Source organism: Fistularia commersonii, chromosome 13 (assembly GCF_037954325.1).
Source record: "Fistularia commersonii isolate RoL2024-O1a breed Wild chromosome 13, RoL_Fcom_v1.0, whole genome shotgun sequence".
NCBI classification, from domain to species: domain Eukaryota; kingdom Metazoa; phylum Chordata; class Actinopteri; order Syngnathiformes; family Fistulariidae; genus Fistularia; species Fistularia commersonii.
Genome location: NC_141296.1, coordinates 7,820,828 through 7,835,528, shown reverse-complemented (window position 1 = coordinate 7,835,528; position 14,701 = coordinate 7,820,828). Strand labels below are relative to the sequence as shown.

Genomic DNA, 14,701 nt, shown 5'->3' with positions numbered 1-14,701 from the left:
TACCAAACTAAAAACCGTAGAGTATGTTTGCTGATAAGACAAAATACACATGGAGCATATAAGATGTTAAGTGTTTGAACTCCTCCCAAGTGTCTTAAAACAAATAAATCATAATCTGACCAAAAAACCATGAACCTGTTGACCTACTGAACTGTCAAAGCCCTAATTGAGTCACATTCCTAGAGAGACTACTTGATTACCAAAATTTTGAATTAAACTTTTGAGGAGACAATGAAAAGCATGATTGGTCATGGATATAATGAGTTTAAGTTCAATGTTGTTGAGGTGGTATCTGAGTTAGAAGAGAAAGAAAAATTCAGGACTGAGTAAGATGAAGTGATGTAGAATATCCTGAGGTGAGAGAATGGTAACTGATCCAGATTTCAATGGACATGCTGGTGCAGACATGAAAGTGAAAGTAAGATTTTCTATCCAGGATAGGAACACAGAGAGAGATGATGGGATGTTGCAGAAAAACTGGAAACGGCTGTGGTGATTACTTTCTTCCAGAAGAAGCAGACGCATAGGGTAATGTATAAGACTGGAGGTAAGAGCACACAGGTAGACTACATCTTATATAGAAGATGTAGTCTTATGTAGATCAGTGACTGCAAAGCAATGGTGGGTGAGAGTGTAGTCTGACAGCATAGAATGGTGGTTTGTAGTATGTCTCCGGTGACAAGAATGATAATGAGGACAAAGGCAGAGCTGAACACAAAGTTTTGGAAGCTGCAAGGGAGGAGCCTTGTGTGGATTTCAGGAAGAAGCTGGGTGATCAACAGAAGCTTCAAAATAACTGGACAACTACAGCTAATGTGATCAGGGAGAGAGGTCGGGGAGATTGGGATACCCTAAAGAGATAAGGAGAGGGTAGCAATGAAGAAGTGGGACACAGAGGAGACTGAAGAGGGTAGACAGGAGTTCGGGAAGGTGCAGCACAAGGTCAAGGTCGAGGTGGCAAAGGGCATAAAATGGGCATATGGGCATATGGTGGCCTGGATAATTGGTTGGATAGTAGGGAAGGAGAGACTGAATTATACAGGCTGGCAAAACAGAGACAGAGATGGGGCGAACGAGGAATAGGGTCCGGTGATTGAGGATAGAGGGAGGAAATGTATTAATAGGTGCCAGGAGAGTGATGGGAAGATGGAAAGGCTTCTTTGAAGAGCTGATGAATCAGGAACATGTGAGCAAGAGCAGAGGGGAGTGGAGGTGACTATTGTGGACCACAAAGTAGCAGATATCAATAAAGGTGACATCAGAGGGCAGAAGAGTGAAAGAGGATGAAGGGTGGAAAGGCAGTTGGTCCTGATGATATGCCTATGGAATGGGACTGTCCTGGAGATGCAGCAGTACAGTTTCTGACTACATTATTCGACACAATCTTTGGGAGTAAGAGGATGCCTGAGGACTGGAGAACTGTGCTGGTGTCCAATTTTAAGAATAAGGGAAATATGCAGAACTGCAGCATCTATAGAGGAATAAAAATTATTAGCCATAGAATGAAGATATAGGAAAGAGTCTGTGCATTTGTCTGTGCATCTTGTTGTTTGCAGTCGTGATGACTATGATAGACAATGATGTTTGCAGATGACATTGTGGTCTGTGGTGAAAGCTTGAGGAAAATCTCAAAAGGTAGAGGTATGCCCTGGAAAGGAGAGGCATGGACGTCAGCCATAGCAAAGTGTGTGAACGAGAGGGAGCCAATCAGAACCCAGAGGATTGTGATTGGAGATAAATAAGGTGGAGGATTTTCAGTACTTAGTGTGAAAAAGAGGCGAAGAGCTGCATTCAAGCAAGTTAGAATGGTATGGCAATGTGTCAGGGACAATATGTGATAAAAGAGCATCATACAGAAAGAAAGGAAAGGTGCAAAAAGGCATTTGTGAGACCAGAGATGCTGTATGGTTATGAGACAGTGGCATTGAGGCTGGAGCTAGAGGCAGCAGAATTCAGATGTTGAAGTTCTCTTTGGTAGTGACAAGGATGGCTAGGATCAGGAATGAGTTCATCAGAAGAATAGCGTGTAAGATGTTTAAAAGTGAGAGATGAAGTCAGAGAGGCCAAACTGTAATGGTTTGGACATGCACAAAGGAGGGATGTTGAAAATATATGGTAAAAGGCTGAATATGAAACTGCCAAGCAGGAGGCCTAGAGGATCACGGAAGAGGGGATTTATGGATGTAGTGAAAGAAGACTTAACAGTTGATGTGAGCGAGAAGGATGCAAAAGAGAGGGTTAGATGGAGGAAGTTGAATTGCTGTGACAATCCCTAAATATATCCCCAATCCCCAACTACAATGACTGAATAATATTCAAAGTTGCACTTGGCAGTTTTTAGTTTATGAAATATTTGACAATTCTAAAAAATATAACTGTAAAATGAAACTGAGTTATTGACAAATATGCTTTTTAAAACCTGTTTTAAACCCTAAGAACAAATCCATCAATAGCTTGATCATTATATCCATCACATTCTTAATGCCCAATTGTATCTGCTGATGTAGTCGAAATGAAGGAAATAAACCTTCACACCTCAAGAGAGTATGTAAACTGTTAAACCACCAATCTTCTAGTTTATGAGTCATAGTCACGATGAGAAGTGCTGGCTAGAGGATACATTTACCGGCATCCACTGTCACTAACAGAGGCCGGTCTCCACCCATGCTGGTTGTCTGGAGTGAGGGAGCTTGAGCAATAACTGAGGAATACGTTCTTAACAGAGACAAAGACGGAAAGCTGAAAAGCTCCACATGCAGAGAGGGAGGGTGGAAGTTATAAGAGTGATTGCAACATTTATGAAGTAATACTAATCTTCTAATTTTGAATGCCAGAATGGGGATAAGAATAGCAGGAACTAATAAAGATTGCAAGGGTTTTGATTTGTTTTTATAGAAGGAGACAATTTGGTTCTATTAAATTTAAAGCACGTTTGGGATGAGCTGTAAATCTGCAGATGAGCAATCGCTGGCAACATAAACCATAGCAAACATGAATAAACCAAAAGGGCTGAGGGTGACTACTCACTGCTTTCCTCACTTGTACTGAAGTATTTATGCCTGGAAAATACTTTTGCTTCAGCAATTTTCAGTCTATATCCAATCCATATCTCAGATTATCATTTGGAGAGGGAAGTAAGATGAAAGCTGGACTATGATGCAATGAACTGTAATAACTCTTCAGCCTGATGACCAGACACCTGAGTGGCAGTAGATAAGGAGGCCTGGTGGTAATATTGGTCCTGATTGTGCTTAACAGCTTTGCATACATCCAAGTGAAATGCTTGAGTGCAGTCATATTAGAAGAGGGAAGGGCACCTGCTTCATCAAAAGAAGCAAGAATCTGACAGGTTTTTAGAAATGCTACTCAAAATTGTATCAATAAGATGCTTCTGGTGAGACTTTACGGTTTTCTCTTACCAGGAATTCACAGTTTTGGAACATCTAATGAAACTAAAGCAATACTGACTGTTACTGAATATTGAAGAGTCATGATCTTGATATTGAGTACTTCATATGCTGGTCACATTCTTGAAATGATTTATTCAATAATGATGACAGAAAATGTGTGTGTCCCAATAACAACATGTTGTTGGGGTGAAGACAAGAATCTTGAAGTTTAACTTTTGAGTCAAATAAGTCAAATAAACAAGATCAATACTCTAAATTCATGTATGGAAAACTATTTAACAAGACAGTAAATTTTCAAAAATATTTTTTGTCAAGCAAACATCCTTTTAAAACTTCCATTTGTCTTGGGTCATTAAGCACCTATAGAGGGTGTATTGTGAGTAAGTCAGAATATGCCAGATGACATCAAGGTGCACAGCTGGCAATTTGTCTAAAATAGTATCCATCATTGGACAGCAAATGTACAGCGTAAAGATGAGTTCAAAAACTCTGCTCCTAACCAATACCAGGGCCCAGTAGTTTACGGCAGAGTACCTACAACAAGCACAAGATGTAATCAAATCACTTCTTCTGTTGTCACTGACATACAAGGCATTTGTGTTTCATTATTCACTTATGATCAACACAACAAAAGCCAAGTGAATGGTTCACTTTGTAGGTTGGAGGATTAGCAAGAGGACACGACATTGAGGCCGATCTGGATTTTCCACTTTTCTTTACGTTTGTGAGGTGGGACATTCTAACAGACACTTTCCCCATTAATTTCTCAGAATAATAAATTAAAGAATTCAATCATAATTCCAGTAAAATTATCTACTAATGCGCAGATTTTGACATTTTTTCTGATTCTGATAAAGTGCAGACAAAGTTTTGGACTTGGAAGAGGTTAGTTCTCTCTGTATTGAATTCTGGTCCTCTTTTGTTTAAATAGGAATTAAGATGTTGATGGGAAAATTACATCTTATAAAAAAAAGAAAAAAAAGTCTTAACTCTGTAGACTTACCAATTTCCATCTCAATGAATGTGGCCTCTTCTGGGAGTGCTCGTGGAAGCACCCCTGGGTCGCTGAAGCTGGTCCGCAGTAACATGGCCATGACAAAGAGGAAGAGCAGAGCTGCAAAGACTGGGATTGCAGGAGACAGATGGACAGCCAGGTATGGGCATCTATATGAGGAAAAAAGGACAATATATGCAGAATAAACTCAGTTTAAAAGCAAAGAATTTGTCTTGGTAAGAAGAGGAGAAAAGATATACAGTTTTGCCTGTTCTTTTAATAGGCATCATTTCAGTGAACACAACAAAGTTACAATTTTGCTTATCATCTACAGCTTCATGTAGCAGAAATCGAAATGGGAGAGTATTTGCTTTCAGGCATAAACTATCTGACAAGGCGTGACAGATGATAACACCAAACATTTTCTGACCCGGTGTTCTGAGCAGAAGCTTATGAACTCTGAAAGTGGACTCTCTCGGACCTCCTCCAGGACAAAGTCGATGCTTTGAATACACAACATCCCACTACACTCACTTCACCTACTGAAAGAGTGGTAAAACATTAGCATAACTTTGACTGCCAGGCCTTTGAGATTTTACCCGGGGCGGAAGGGGAGGCTCCTCCAAACAGGCCTGCTACTCCAAGCAGTAACAGATGTGAGCAGCACCCCAAAGTGCTACGACGGAAGAAAGCAGCAGTAGCTGAGGCTCCTACATGCTGTTATTAATAGTTAACTACATCACCTCATCTTCCTCCTGTGTAGCTAGGATTATATATGCATAATGCAAGAAAAATGTTACACTACTGGATTACAAGGAGCTGTGCATTATTCGGTGAAAGCGAAATTTGTGTCTATGTGTGAAAAATTACATCTGCAGTACAACAACTGCTAAATATTGTATATGGGCATCCATGTCCCCAAACATCGAATTAGTTTGAAGCCTTTTCAAAGATAAATTTCCATGAGAAAATTCATTGAGACTTAATTTACACATTTCGTAGTGTGATTGAATTTTTTGTAAAATTCAGATAAAACACTGAGTCTGTTAATAGTATAATGGGCAGCTAAATTGATATTGGTTTACAGATGAAACACAGAAACAATTAAATCCATAGTGAAATATGATATACATGATATACAGTATTGATTGAGAGTTGAGAAAAAAACAAATAAAATTTCTTCTATTTTTTTACCAACACCTGCAACAATGAATTTCTTTACGGAAATGTACTGTCCATCAGACAAATCCCAAATAATATTTAAACAGATGCTTGAATTTGAGAGCAAACTCTCTTGAATAGAGAAACAATTTTAGCATCAGACATGTTTCAGTCTTCTGGCTTCTTGCTTGTAGCCCTAGAACAATTTTGGGGCATAGATTTTTGTACAAAAATGCTGGCTTACAATATGATCAGGGAATGTTAAAGTATACAAATCAATGTGATACGACTCAACTAATTAGTCCTAAATTAGAACAGTGCTTCTTTACAATTAACTTGGGTAACTTTGGCCTACATTTCATGAAAAAATACTAACTTTGCTAAAACTAATGCTTGGAAATAAATATCAACAGTGGAAACTTTTTGAGCTATGTTAGATTGCAATCAATTGTTGGATCTGTATTTTCTAAACACTATATATTTATGGAGTGTTTTCTCCACAGGAGGTCTTGGATGAGTCCCAGGTACAGGCTGTTACACAAAAATCCAGGTATGAGAATTTTTAGTTCCATTTAGATTCCCGGTCTGTGAGGAAAGCAAATGTATGCACCAACTTGAAGGCAATCAAATAATCTGCTAACGTTTGATAATGCTTAAGCTTTTAATTCATCAGTAAAAATACAGTATGAGACCTAAATTTCTAAACTCTGAACTTCTTCTTTTTCCGTTAACTTTTTCCTTCAGAGGTTGCCACAGCAAATTAACCTCCTCCATCTAACCTTGTTCTCTCATATCTCATATCAACTAACTTTGCGTCCTCTTTCACTACATCCATAAATCTTCCCCATAGTCTTCTTCTATGCCTCCGCCCTGGCAATTCCAACCCCAGCATCTTTCTATCGATATATTCACTATCCCGCCCCTGAATTTATAAACTCTCACTCCCTTCCCAAATAGAATATGACTGTCAGAGTGAAAAGGGCATCTCCACCTGACATTGCAGGGTAGCTCTTGAAGCAAGTGTTTACTCTTAACCTTTGAAGTAAATGTGAGTTTTAAAAAAATTCAACATTTAGATTTTTAAGCTTCTTTACAATTCAAAAATAGCTCCTGAAAGCAGTGTAGTCTCATGAATTGCTACAGTGTCCACTATATTGACAAGCTACTCCCTGTTGACAACACACAAGCCAGCCAAAACTATACAGTTGTAGGTCAATCAGAACTCCATGCAAGGTGATAATTCTATGTAGCCAAGCACTATGACTACTCTGAAATAGCACCGTATCATTAAATACACTGAGGTTTTTTTGTCTGAACAGCCTCAAGTACTTTTCAAAGACTTAAATAGAAAGACTGTCTTGGCCTCTTTACTAGAATCAGGTCTCTTACAGGATACAGGTATGCAACTGTACTTGACTGCAATAAGGTGAAAACTGGACTAATGAGGAATATTGTCAAACTATGTCATTTATATTCAAGGTACATTACTTGAAAGCAATAGAGTCTACAATTTCATGGTAAATCTTCTGAAAGGAAATGTGAAGCTTTATTTATCATTGTGCATTAAAAACCTTCTGAGCAAGAATAGACTAACGAAAGCTGAGTTTGGGGTTTGGAGATATCACAAGCCTATGGATGTGGAATAATGCACTCCAAAAACATTCTCCATTTCAAACTGCCTTTAGATAAAATATTATATCCATATGTCATACACCATCAAAACGCAGTCCCTTTGCAAAACATAGCAAATCACTGGCATTGTTTCATTATAAAGCTCCCATTTATCTGTTAATTTGTTATTTTATGGACCCCTAGCAGCACTGTGTTTTGGCTGAGAAATAATAGCTGCTACAAGTGGTAAAAAGAAAATTACTACTTGTAAAAAAGACAATTCTCATAAATGAATGCAAGAATTAGCCCTGCTATACACTGTTGTAACAAGATCTGTGATGCAACCTGTGGCAATTTTTGACAAAGGCAATATAGGCAATTGCCTACAGAGAATAATTATGTGGGAGCATAATATGGACATATACTTTTACTTGTTGATGAAACAGCTACATGGAAATATCTGAGCTCAGCTCACAGCACCAGCTGAACTGGTTGTAGTAATTTTCCTGCAGAACTTGTATTCACAAGTGAGAGCGAGAGGCAATGACTGAATCAGTAGCAAATTCCACAAAAGCAATCCTGTGAATTATGTGTGGCTAATTTATTAGAGACAGAAGACAGCTGCAAATGGGGCTGGGCCAAGGCAGGGCAGTCTGTTGATGAAGGGTATTTCCCGTGCTGATGACTGGTGGGCATTCTAGGCAGACTCTATCAATGCTTCCCATCAAGCCTCCACATCCTTTCTGGATGTGACTATTTCCTTGGCTGGTGAGGGGCAGAGTAGTGCTGCAGGGTTCATTGGTCACCAAGGAAGCAGCAGAACGCCCCGAGTTTAATCAGATTCTCTGTCCATGAGGTTCGAGTGTTTTTAATCGGCAAAGCTATCAATCAGATCCCAGTGAGACTCCCATGCTTCTTGCCCACTCAACTTCCTACCTCTCATGGGCCTCACATGAAAAATGATGAGGGTTTACATAAATACTGCACACCAAAATTATAAATGGGTTTTTATCAGTCTAAAATAGATTCAAATTTTGATAGAATGTGAGTGAAAGAGACCATTTCTTTCTCAATGAACTTTATTGATAAATATTTGAATTCACTTATTCCTAGTGAAAAAGACCTTATAAATTGGTAGGAGTATAACAATAAAATCATGTAATGTAGCACTTCTACACAGTTCTTAACAAACATTAGAGGTAATGATAGAAAAAAACAAAACAATACGAAGCAATTGACAAAGCACTAAAAATAATAAGTATAGGTGACAGCCAAAAAGAAAAAAAGAGGTTAAAATTATATGTAATGATAAGCTAGATAATGCTATTTATAAACCTGTTTTGAAGAATAAGTTTTTTTATTTAACCAGGGACACATTGTATAAGATGACAAATGATACTGCAACAGGTCTCATACTGAGTACTTAGATAACTAAAAAGAAAAAAAAAATTGGTTAAATTTTACACGGCAAAGATAGTCCTATTTTTCTGGTGTAAGGCAGAGTGCGTTATCATCAGTGTTTGATAATATCAAGAAATTAATCTTGAAAAATGTAGCTCCTACCACTATATGGCGGCTGAAATCAACTTACCGGAGTCAACTCAACTTACCAGAACAATTTGTTTTTGTACTTAAGATGTTATTCAGTAATCCATATCCAGCTTTGCTTTCTTGCATGCAGACGCACTGTTTAGCACACCTAAAATCTCTGTCGACCTCAACTGTTCTTATCCTTTAAGAGGTTCATACAGACCACAGCTCAGGTAAAAGCACTTGAACCTTGGTCTTAATATCTCTACAACAACCAAACAAAAGGATTAGTGCCAAAATGTTATAGTTGTAGAAGTGCTTCTGCTTAACCCTGTTTTTTTTTTACCTCTGGATGGTTACATGGGTTATCCAATAGCACACTGTAAATAAGTTGGATTTAATAGTATAGTGATAAGAAATAAGTTGAAATACATTGCACTGAGCTCTACATCTGTTTTTTGTCAATGTCTTTGTCCAGCACTCAGGAACAAATAAACATAAATAATACAGATATTTACTGCCGCTTATGCTGCATGGAAAGTGGAATATTTACTTTTGTGTGTATGAGTGCGTGTGCATAAGGTTTAGGGTTGGGGAAAAGACCTATTAGGGTGTGTCTACTGCGGACTATGAGCCACAGGAATTCCCTTCTTAACGTTAGATTACACTGGCTCAAAGACAAGACCCGTCTGAAGTTGGTAACAGCATTAACATTGTTTTGTTAAAATTACTGTGCTCAGTATAAATCTGAATCCATGTCATGACAGGATGACTCCTGACATTTACCCTTTGTTAAAAAAGCAATACCTTTAAAAATACCTGAGACTTGGAAGTTGTTATAAATGGAAGTGAATCAAACTTCAATCAAATTGTACACTTGGTATAATTGGTGATCCACATTTGTCCCTATATAAACACAAAATCATTCAAACATCTGGAGACTGTAACTCAGCTTGTTTCCAAGGCTCGGATGAAAATAAAGCTCAGAAACTCCATTTGGCCTCTCCCACTCTTCCGCATTCAGACACACAACCTCTGCATTATCCATCTTGTAGATATGGCTATTTGGCAAAGGGTTCTTCGGCAGAAAACCTTTTCCCGTTATGAATGTCATATTTTTACATCAGCCTCAGTTTGTGTTTCAAAAAGAATCACTTAAAATTCATGGTTTTGAAAGAGGTTAGTCTAAAGCTGCAGAGGACACAGTCTGTTGTTCAGTCTTTCAAGTTATGCAACATTTAAATACCATATGAGAGAGATGAAGCATGGGTCAGGTTCATAGACATTTTTCAGGGATTAAAGATGGGATTACAAATGTTGCATAATAGAATATTCACTAAGTGAAAAGAGGAAAGATGATACATAAACTAAATGACTATATCACAGCCAAATGAGGACAAATCCCATTCCTCTCAAAGTAAAAGACAAAAATGTGGATAGTGAACATAAGTGCACACGGGGCTTCTAACCAATGTAGGTCAAGAATTTCCCTTTCTGAATGGCAAAGTATGAGGTTGAAATATCGCTTCGCCATCCACAGACAACAAGCACTTCTCAGAGAAGGCAGAGAAGCCTTTATAGAACAAAGACACTGATAACGGTTACTGGAAATGGAGCATGCACTAGGAATAGGGTATAAATCATATTATTGCTCATTTAGCAGGGGCTGCCAATCGCACTCCAATTGGCTAACGGGAGAACAGGGTGGGGCCGAATGCCAAAGGAAGCTCCGGGGTCGATTACAAAATCTCCTTTGACTGCAGCTGCTCTGCAGGCTTAGCCCTGCACTTCTGCTTCGTCAGTGCATCTCATGTGTGCAGGAACAGAGGCCCGATCGACATCCGGACACACCGAGAGCGTTCACTTTGCAACATATAAGCCAAAAACGCATTCAAGCATTGGTAGAGGACCAGTGCCCCGGGGATGGGCTGACAGATGAGGACACTGTCCTTGTGTTCCAGTTTCTAGTTCCTGCTTTCACAGTGCATATGCTTGAGTGAAGCAAAGAACAAACTGACATATTCTCATTTGCACCACTAAAGCAGAGATCACACACCTGCAAGAAAACCTTAAAAGAAAAAAACAAAACACAATTCCAAATACCCAATATCAATATATTCATATATTATGTTGAAATCTACATAAATAGTATATTGATTTTTGACAATCTCCCCGGGTTGTGGAAAATCACATATTAGATCTTCTTGTCTTTATTGGCTGTTCCCTTCAGGGGTCGCCACAGCAAATTGTCTGCCTTCATCTAACCCCATCCACTGCATCCTCTATCAAATAAAGAACAAAAATAACCTACCTACATTTCCATATTATACTGACAAATAATTTAACTAAAAAATCATGCAAATGCTTGTGAATGCTGCATTTATAAGCCTTGTGCAATTATATATATATATATATATATATATATATATATATATATATATATATATATATAAATATGCGCGCGTGTGTGTGTATGTGAATGTATATGTGTATGTATATGTGTGTATCATTGTATTTTTCATTCAGTTCATACAGGTCTCTCTATGTATTCGGCCTCTTGTTTCTGCAAGAGACTCTGGAGCACAAAGAGGACTTTCTACACATGGTGCTGATGGCTGCTGATGTCTGCTAGACTGATGCTGGATGTGGGCCCAGCCAGGCCAGGACACTACCCTCTCTGTTTCGGATCTTCTCTACACTGCAACCCACAGCTTAACCTCAGGTTCACACGTGAGGAAAACAAGCAAACACAATAGCAGAGTAATGAATGAATCAGCAAACACATAAAAGCTTTGCTTCTCCAACTGATGCAATTCGACAGTGTAACGCAATTTAATGAACACTTTTGATATTGAAACTATTTGGGTTTTCTACTTGAGCTGTACAAAGTCATCAATGAGCTCAGTGACTGATCAACACAACATTTTTCAACATTAAATAAAGAAACATTTTTGGAGGAGGAGATTTACACTTTTTTTAAAGGAGAATAAAGGTGACTATCAATGTACTTGTGGCATTTTCCAATGAAAGAGGAATCGTTAGAAAGAGAAGTGTTTAGTTGAAAAGAGCTTTGCCTTTTTGTCAGAAATCATTTGCAGATGAGAAGTCTGATTTAACTGTTACAGTAGACTGAGGATATTCTGAGTAATTCAGAGTGAAATATCTGGTGATTGGCTAGCGCAATTGTTATAATTTCTCCATTAAACACAATTGCAAATTGGGTATTTGTGTACAAATTATACCTTGGGGTATTCATTCTAAAGGATATTACTCTGACAGTAGTTTGAATCCCGCATGTATCAATACCTTGTGTAAGGACAAGAAAATGGCCCCTGTGTCATTTGGGCCAATTTAATCATTAATATCCATCCTCCGTGACCAATAATTGTGATCACTGGTAATATGAATATTGGGAACAAATTACTGGGAACAAATTACACGCCAGTCATTAGTCAGCGCAAAGTCTTCCCCAAGCTGTGGATGTGAGCAACATCGGGTCTCTGCTCTGCACAACGATATCTATTGTCCGGACTTAAAGGGAGGTAAGAGGCCATTAAAGTGCAGAGCAGATAGATGGGGAGGGCCTGGCAATGTGTGACTGTAGCAAACTCTTCTCTGTTCCAAATGCATTTGGCATTGTAACTGCATACCTTCCCACTGAAAGGCTGGGTTACTGTGTAACAACCAAAGATTTTATGCTTAATCATCATGCCTGAGTTAAAAAATGTCAAGAAGAGGAGGGGAAAGGGGAAATAAAACAAACACAAAGTGGTGCATTCTGAATGCGACAGCTTGACAATAATCATCTGCAGACATGGTCTTTGTTTTAAAAACAACCTGACAGACAGGATTTGGGTTCAAATATTGCATCTGAGCTGCTTGGCTGTTTGTGAGACTAATGTGTCCGAGGGGTTTTGAAGAGTGGTGGGCTGATATAGAACTGCTGATGGAACAAAACATAGGCAACAGCAGACAGAACAACTATGGTAATTAAATATTAAAATCGACATTATGTGGTCAGTTAATAACCCTCCAATTGAGGATGAATTTGGAAAAGGAACATATGAATCCAGGGTGTTGGCAGCTAAGTGAAAGGCAATATGGTTGTTGAGCTGAAGGCCATGCAGGCAGGTCATCTTACAGCCTGGTTGCAGATAAGAACTATGAGCAAAATTTTAAACAGACATATTTACAGGATACCTGGAAACTCCATCATGATCTTTTTAAAGCTATCATCTAAAGCCCGATGCAGATGTTCCCATTGCAAAATATTGTATAATGGTAAGGTTTGATCAGACCCATTCAGAGAGGGGTGGGGGTGGTGTCACATCTTTCTTAAGGAAATGCACAATTTTAATCAAAATCATGGGAGAGTAAAAACACCATGCGGACAGAAAAAGTCACTTATAGACATAAGGAAAATAATCAAAAATGTGCAAGAAATTACCAACGGTAACTGAGGATTACTTATGAATATGAAAAAAAAATTAAACAGATGTTGAAAAAAAAATAATTAATAAGACCACTATAAAAAAAAGAAGCGTACAAAGGAAGCATTAGGAAAATGTCGTACAGTTTCTGTAATTTTCAAATCTAATCATGCATTTAAAGATTAAGGACATTTATGCTTTGCCATATTTTACTGTGTGAGAAGCTTTGAAAAAAAAGCTATTATCATGTAGAACACATATTCAGATATGATGTACTGTGATACACAGGTTTACGTATATTGTGATTTTTTTTTCTTTGATTGCCCAGCCCAAAAACATGCCGTACTTGTGCGTGTGCGTGTGCGTGTGTGTGTGTGTGTTTTTTAACCAGATCCTCAACACGTGAATCTGTGGTTATTACTGAAATAAAAGTAGTTTGTTTCATATCATATTTGTTAGAATAATTATACGATTCAGACAAATGCTATTTTGGGATTTAAAAAAAAAAAACGGACATGAATAATTGAATAAATGATCAACTAAGATATTGACTCAGCGTATGTAACACAAACTACTGTTGATACGTTGTGGATACTTTGTGGACAAATCAGTTCACAGGAGTGACGGATAAGTACTTTTGGAGTAATTGGAAATAATCAGGAGGGGAACTTACTCGAAAGCAAAGAAGAGGGAGCAGGTTCCGATGATAAGGAAGAGGGTCAGATAGAAGACCCCCTTCTGCCGGGCCATCATCACCCGTCCATCGCAGCAGAAAGTGTTCTTACCCGGCAGCTTCTCCCATTTCCGCACCTTTCTCGTGATCATCACCGCCGACATGGTTTCCTCTTTTCTCGTCAGTCCACAATCCTGCTTATGGGTCAACGCAAGTGTTTTTAGCGACTCGGATAACAAGGCGGTGCAGGTGCTCTTGTGGTCTTCCCAGATATCGCTCAATGTGACACACATGGGCAAAGCGAGGCGGGCCGGCACAGAGACGGGCTGCGGGAGGAGGTTTCTGAGCGTCTCCGAAGTGGCGCAGTCACATCGTCGATGCTTTCCGATTCATGATATTTCCAGTTCGCTTTCTGTGCTGCGGCAAGTCATTGTCACGTCGAAGCTGCACTCAACCTGGATTCCTTCGCCGTTCAACACGATGAGCCGATTAAGCAGATCTTCACCCGAACGCCTGTGGCAGATGTTTCCCGGTGTAAGATCGGAAATCCAGCCTGTGCCTCGGAAGCGCGGACGTTGACCGGTTGACATTCATATCATCTCGATAAATCACAAATGATCGCTGTCGGGCGAGCCGCTTGCAGAGGTGTGTCAAAAGCACGCATGGAGATGATCGATTGGGAAAAGAAGGGGGAAGGGGGGGGGCGTCGACTCTGAAAAGACAATCAAAATTGAAAAATCTTTTTTTTTTTTTTTTTTTTTTTTTGTGGACTTAAATTATATGGAAGTGGCGGCTGGATGTTCTTTGGTTTTCCGCCTTCTCCGCAGAATGCCAGTTCGTGGTTTTAGTCAATGGCAGCAGGAAACACGCCTAGATTGAAACGTCTTATCTT

The 14,701-nt window shown here is 38.9% G+C and overlaps 1 protein-coding gene across 2 annotated transcripts in view; it reads right to left on the bottom strand.

Annotated features, from left to right (window-relative positions):
- The window catches only part of zdhhc9 (zDHHC palmitoyltransferase 9), a 27,528-nt gene extending 12,827 nt beyond the window's left edge, over positions 1-14,701 (bottom strand). For both annotated transcript variants that reach the window (XM_086158200.1, XM_086158201.1), the window contains exons 1-2: positions 13,810-14,701; positions 4,414-4,574 (exon numbers count right to left, since the gene is read on the bottom strand). In XM_086158200.1, the coding sequence (XP_086014326.1) occupies positions 4,414-4,574; positions 13,810-14,102 (454 nt within the window). In that variant the 5' untranslated portion in view covers positions 14,103-14,701. The remainder of the gene's footprint in view (positions 1-4,413; positions 4,575-13,809) is intronic.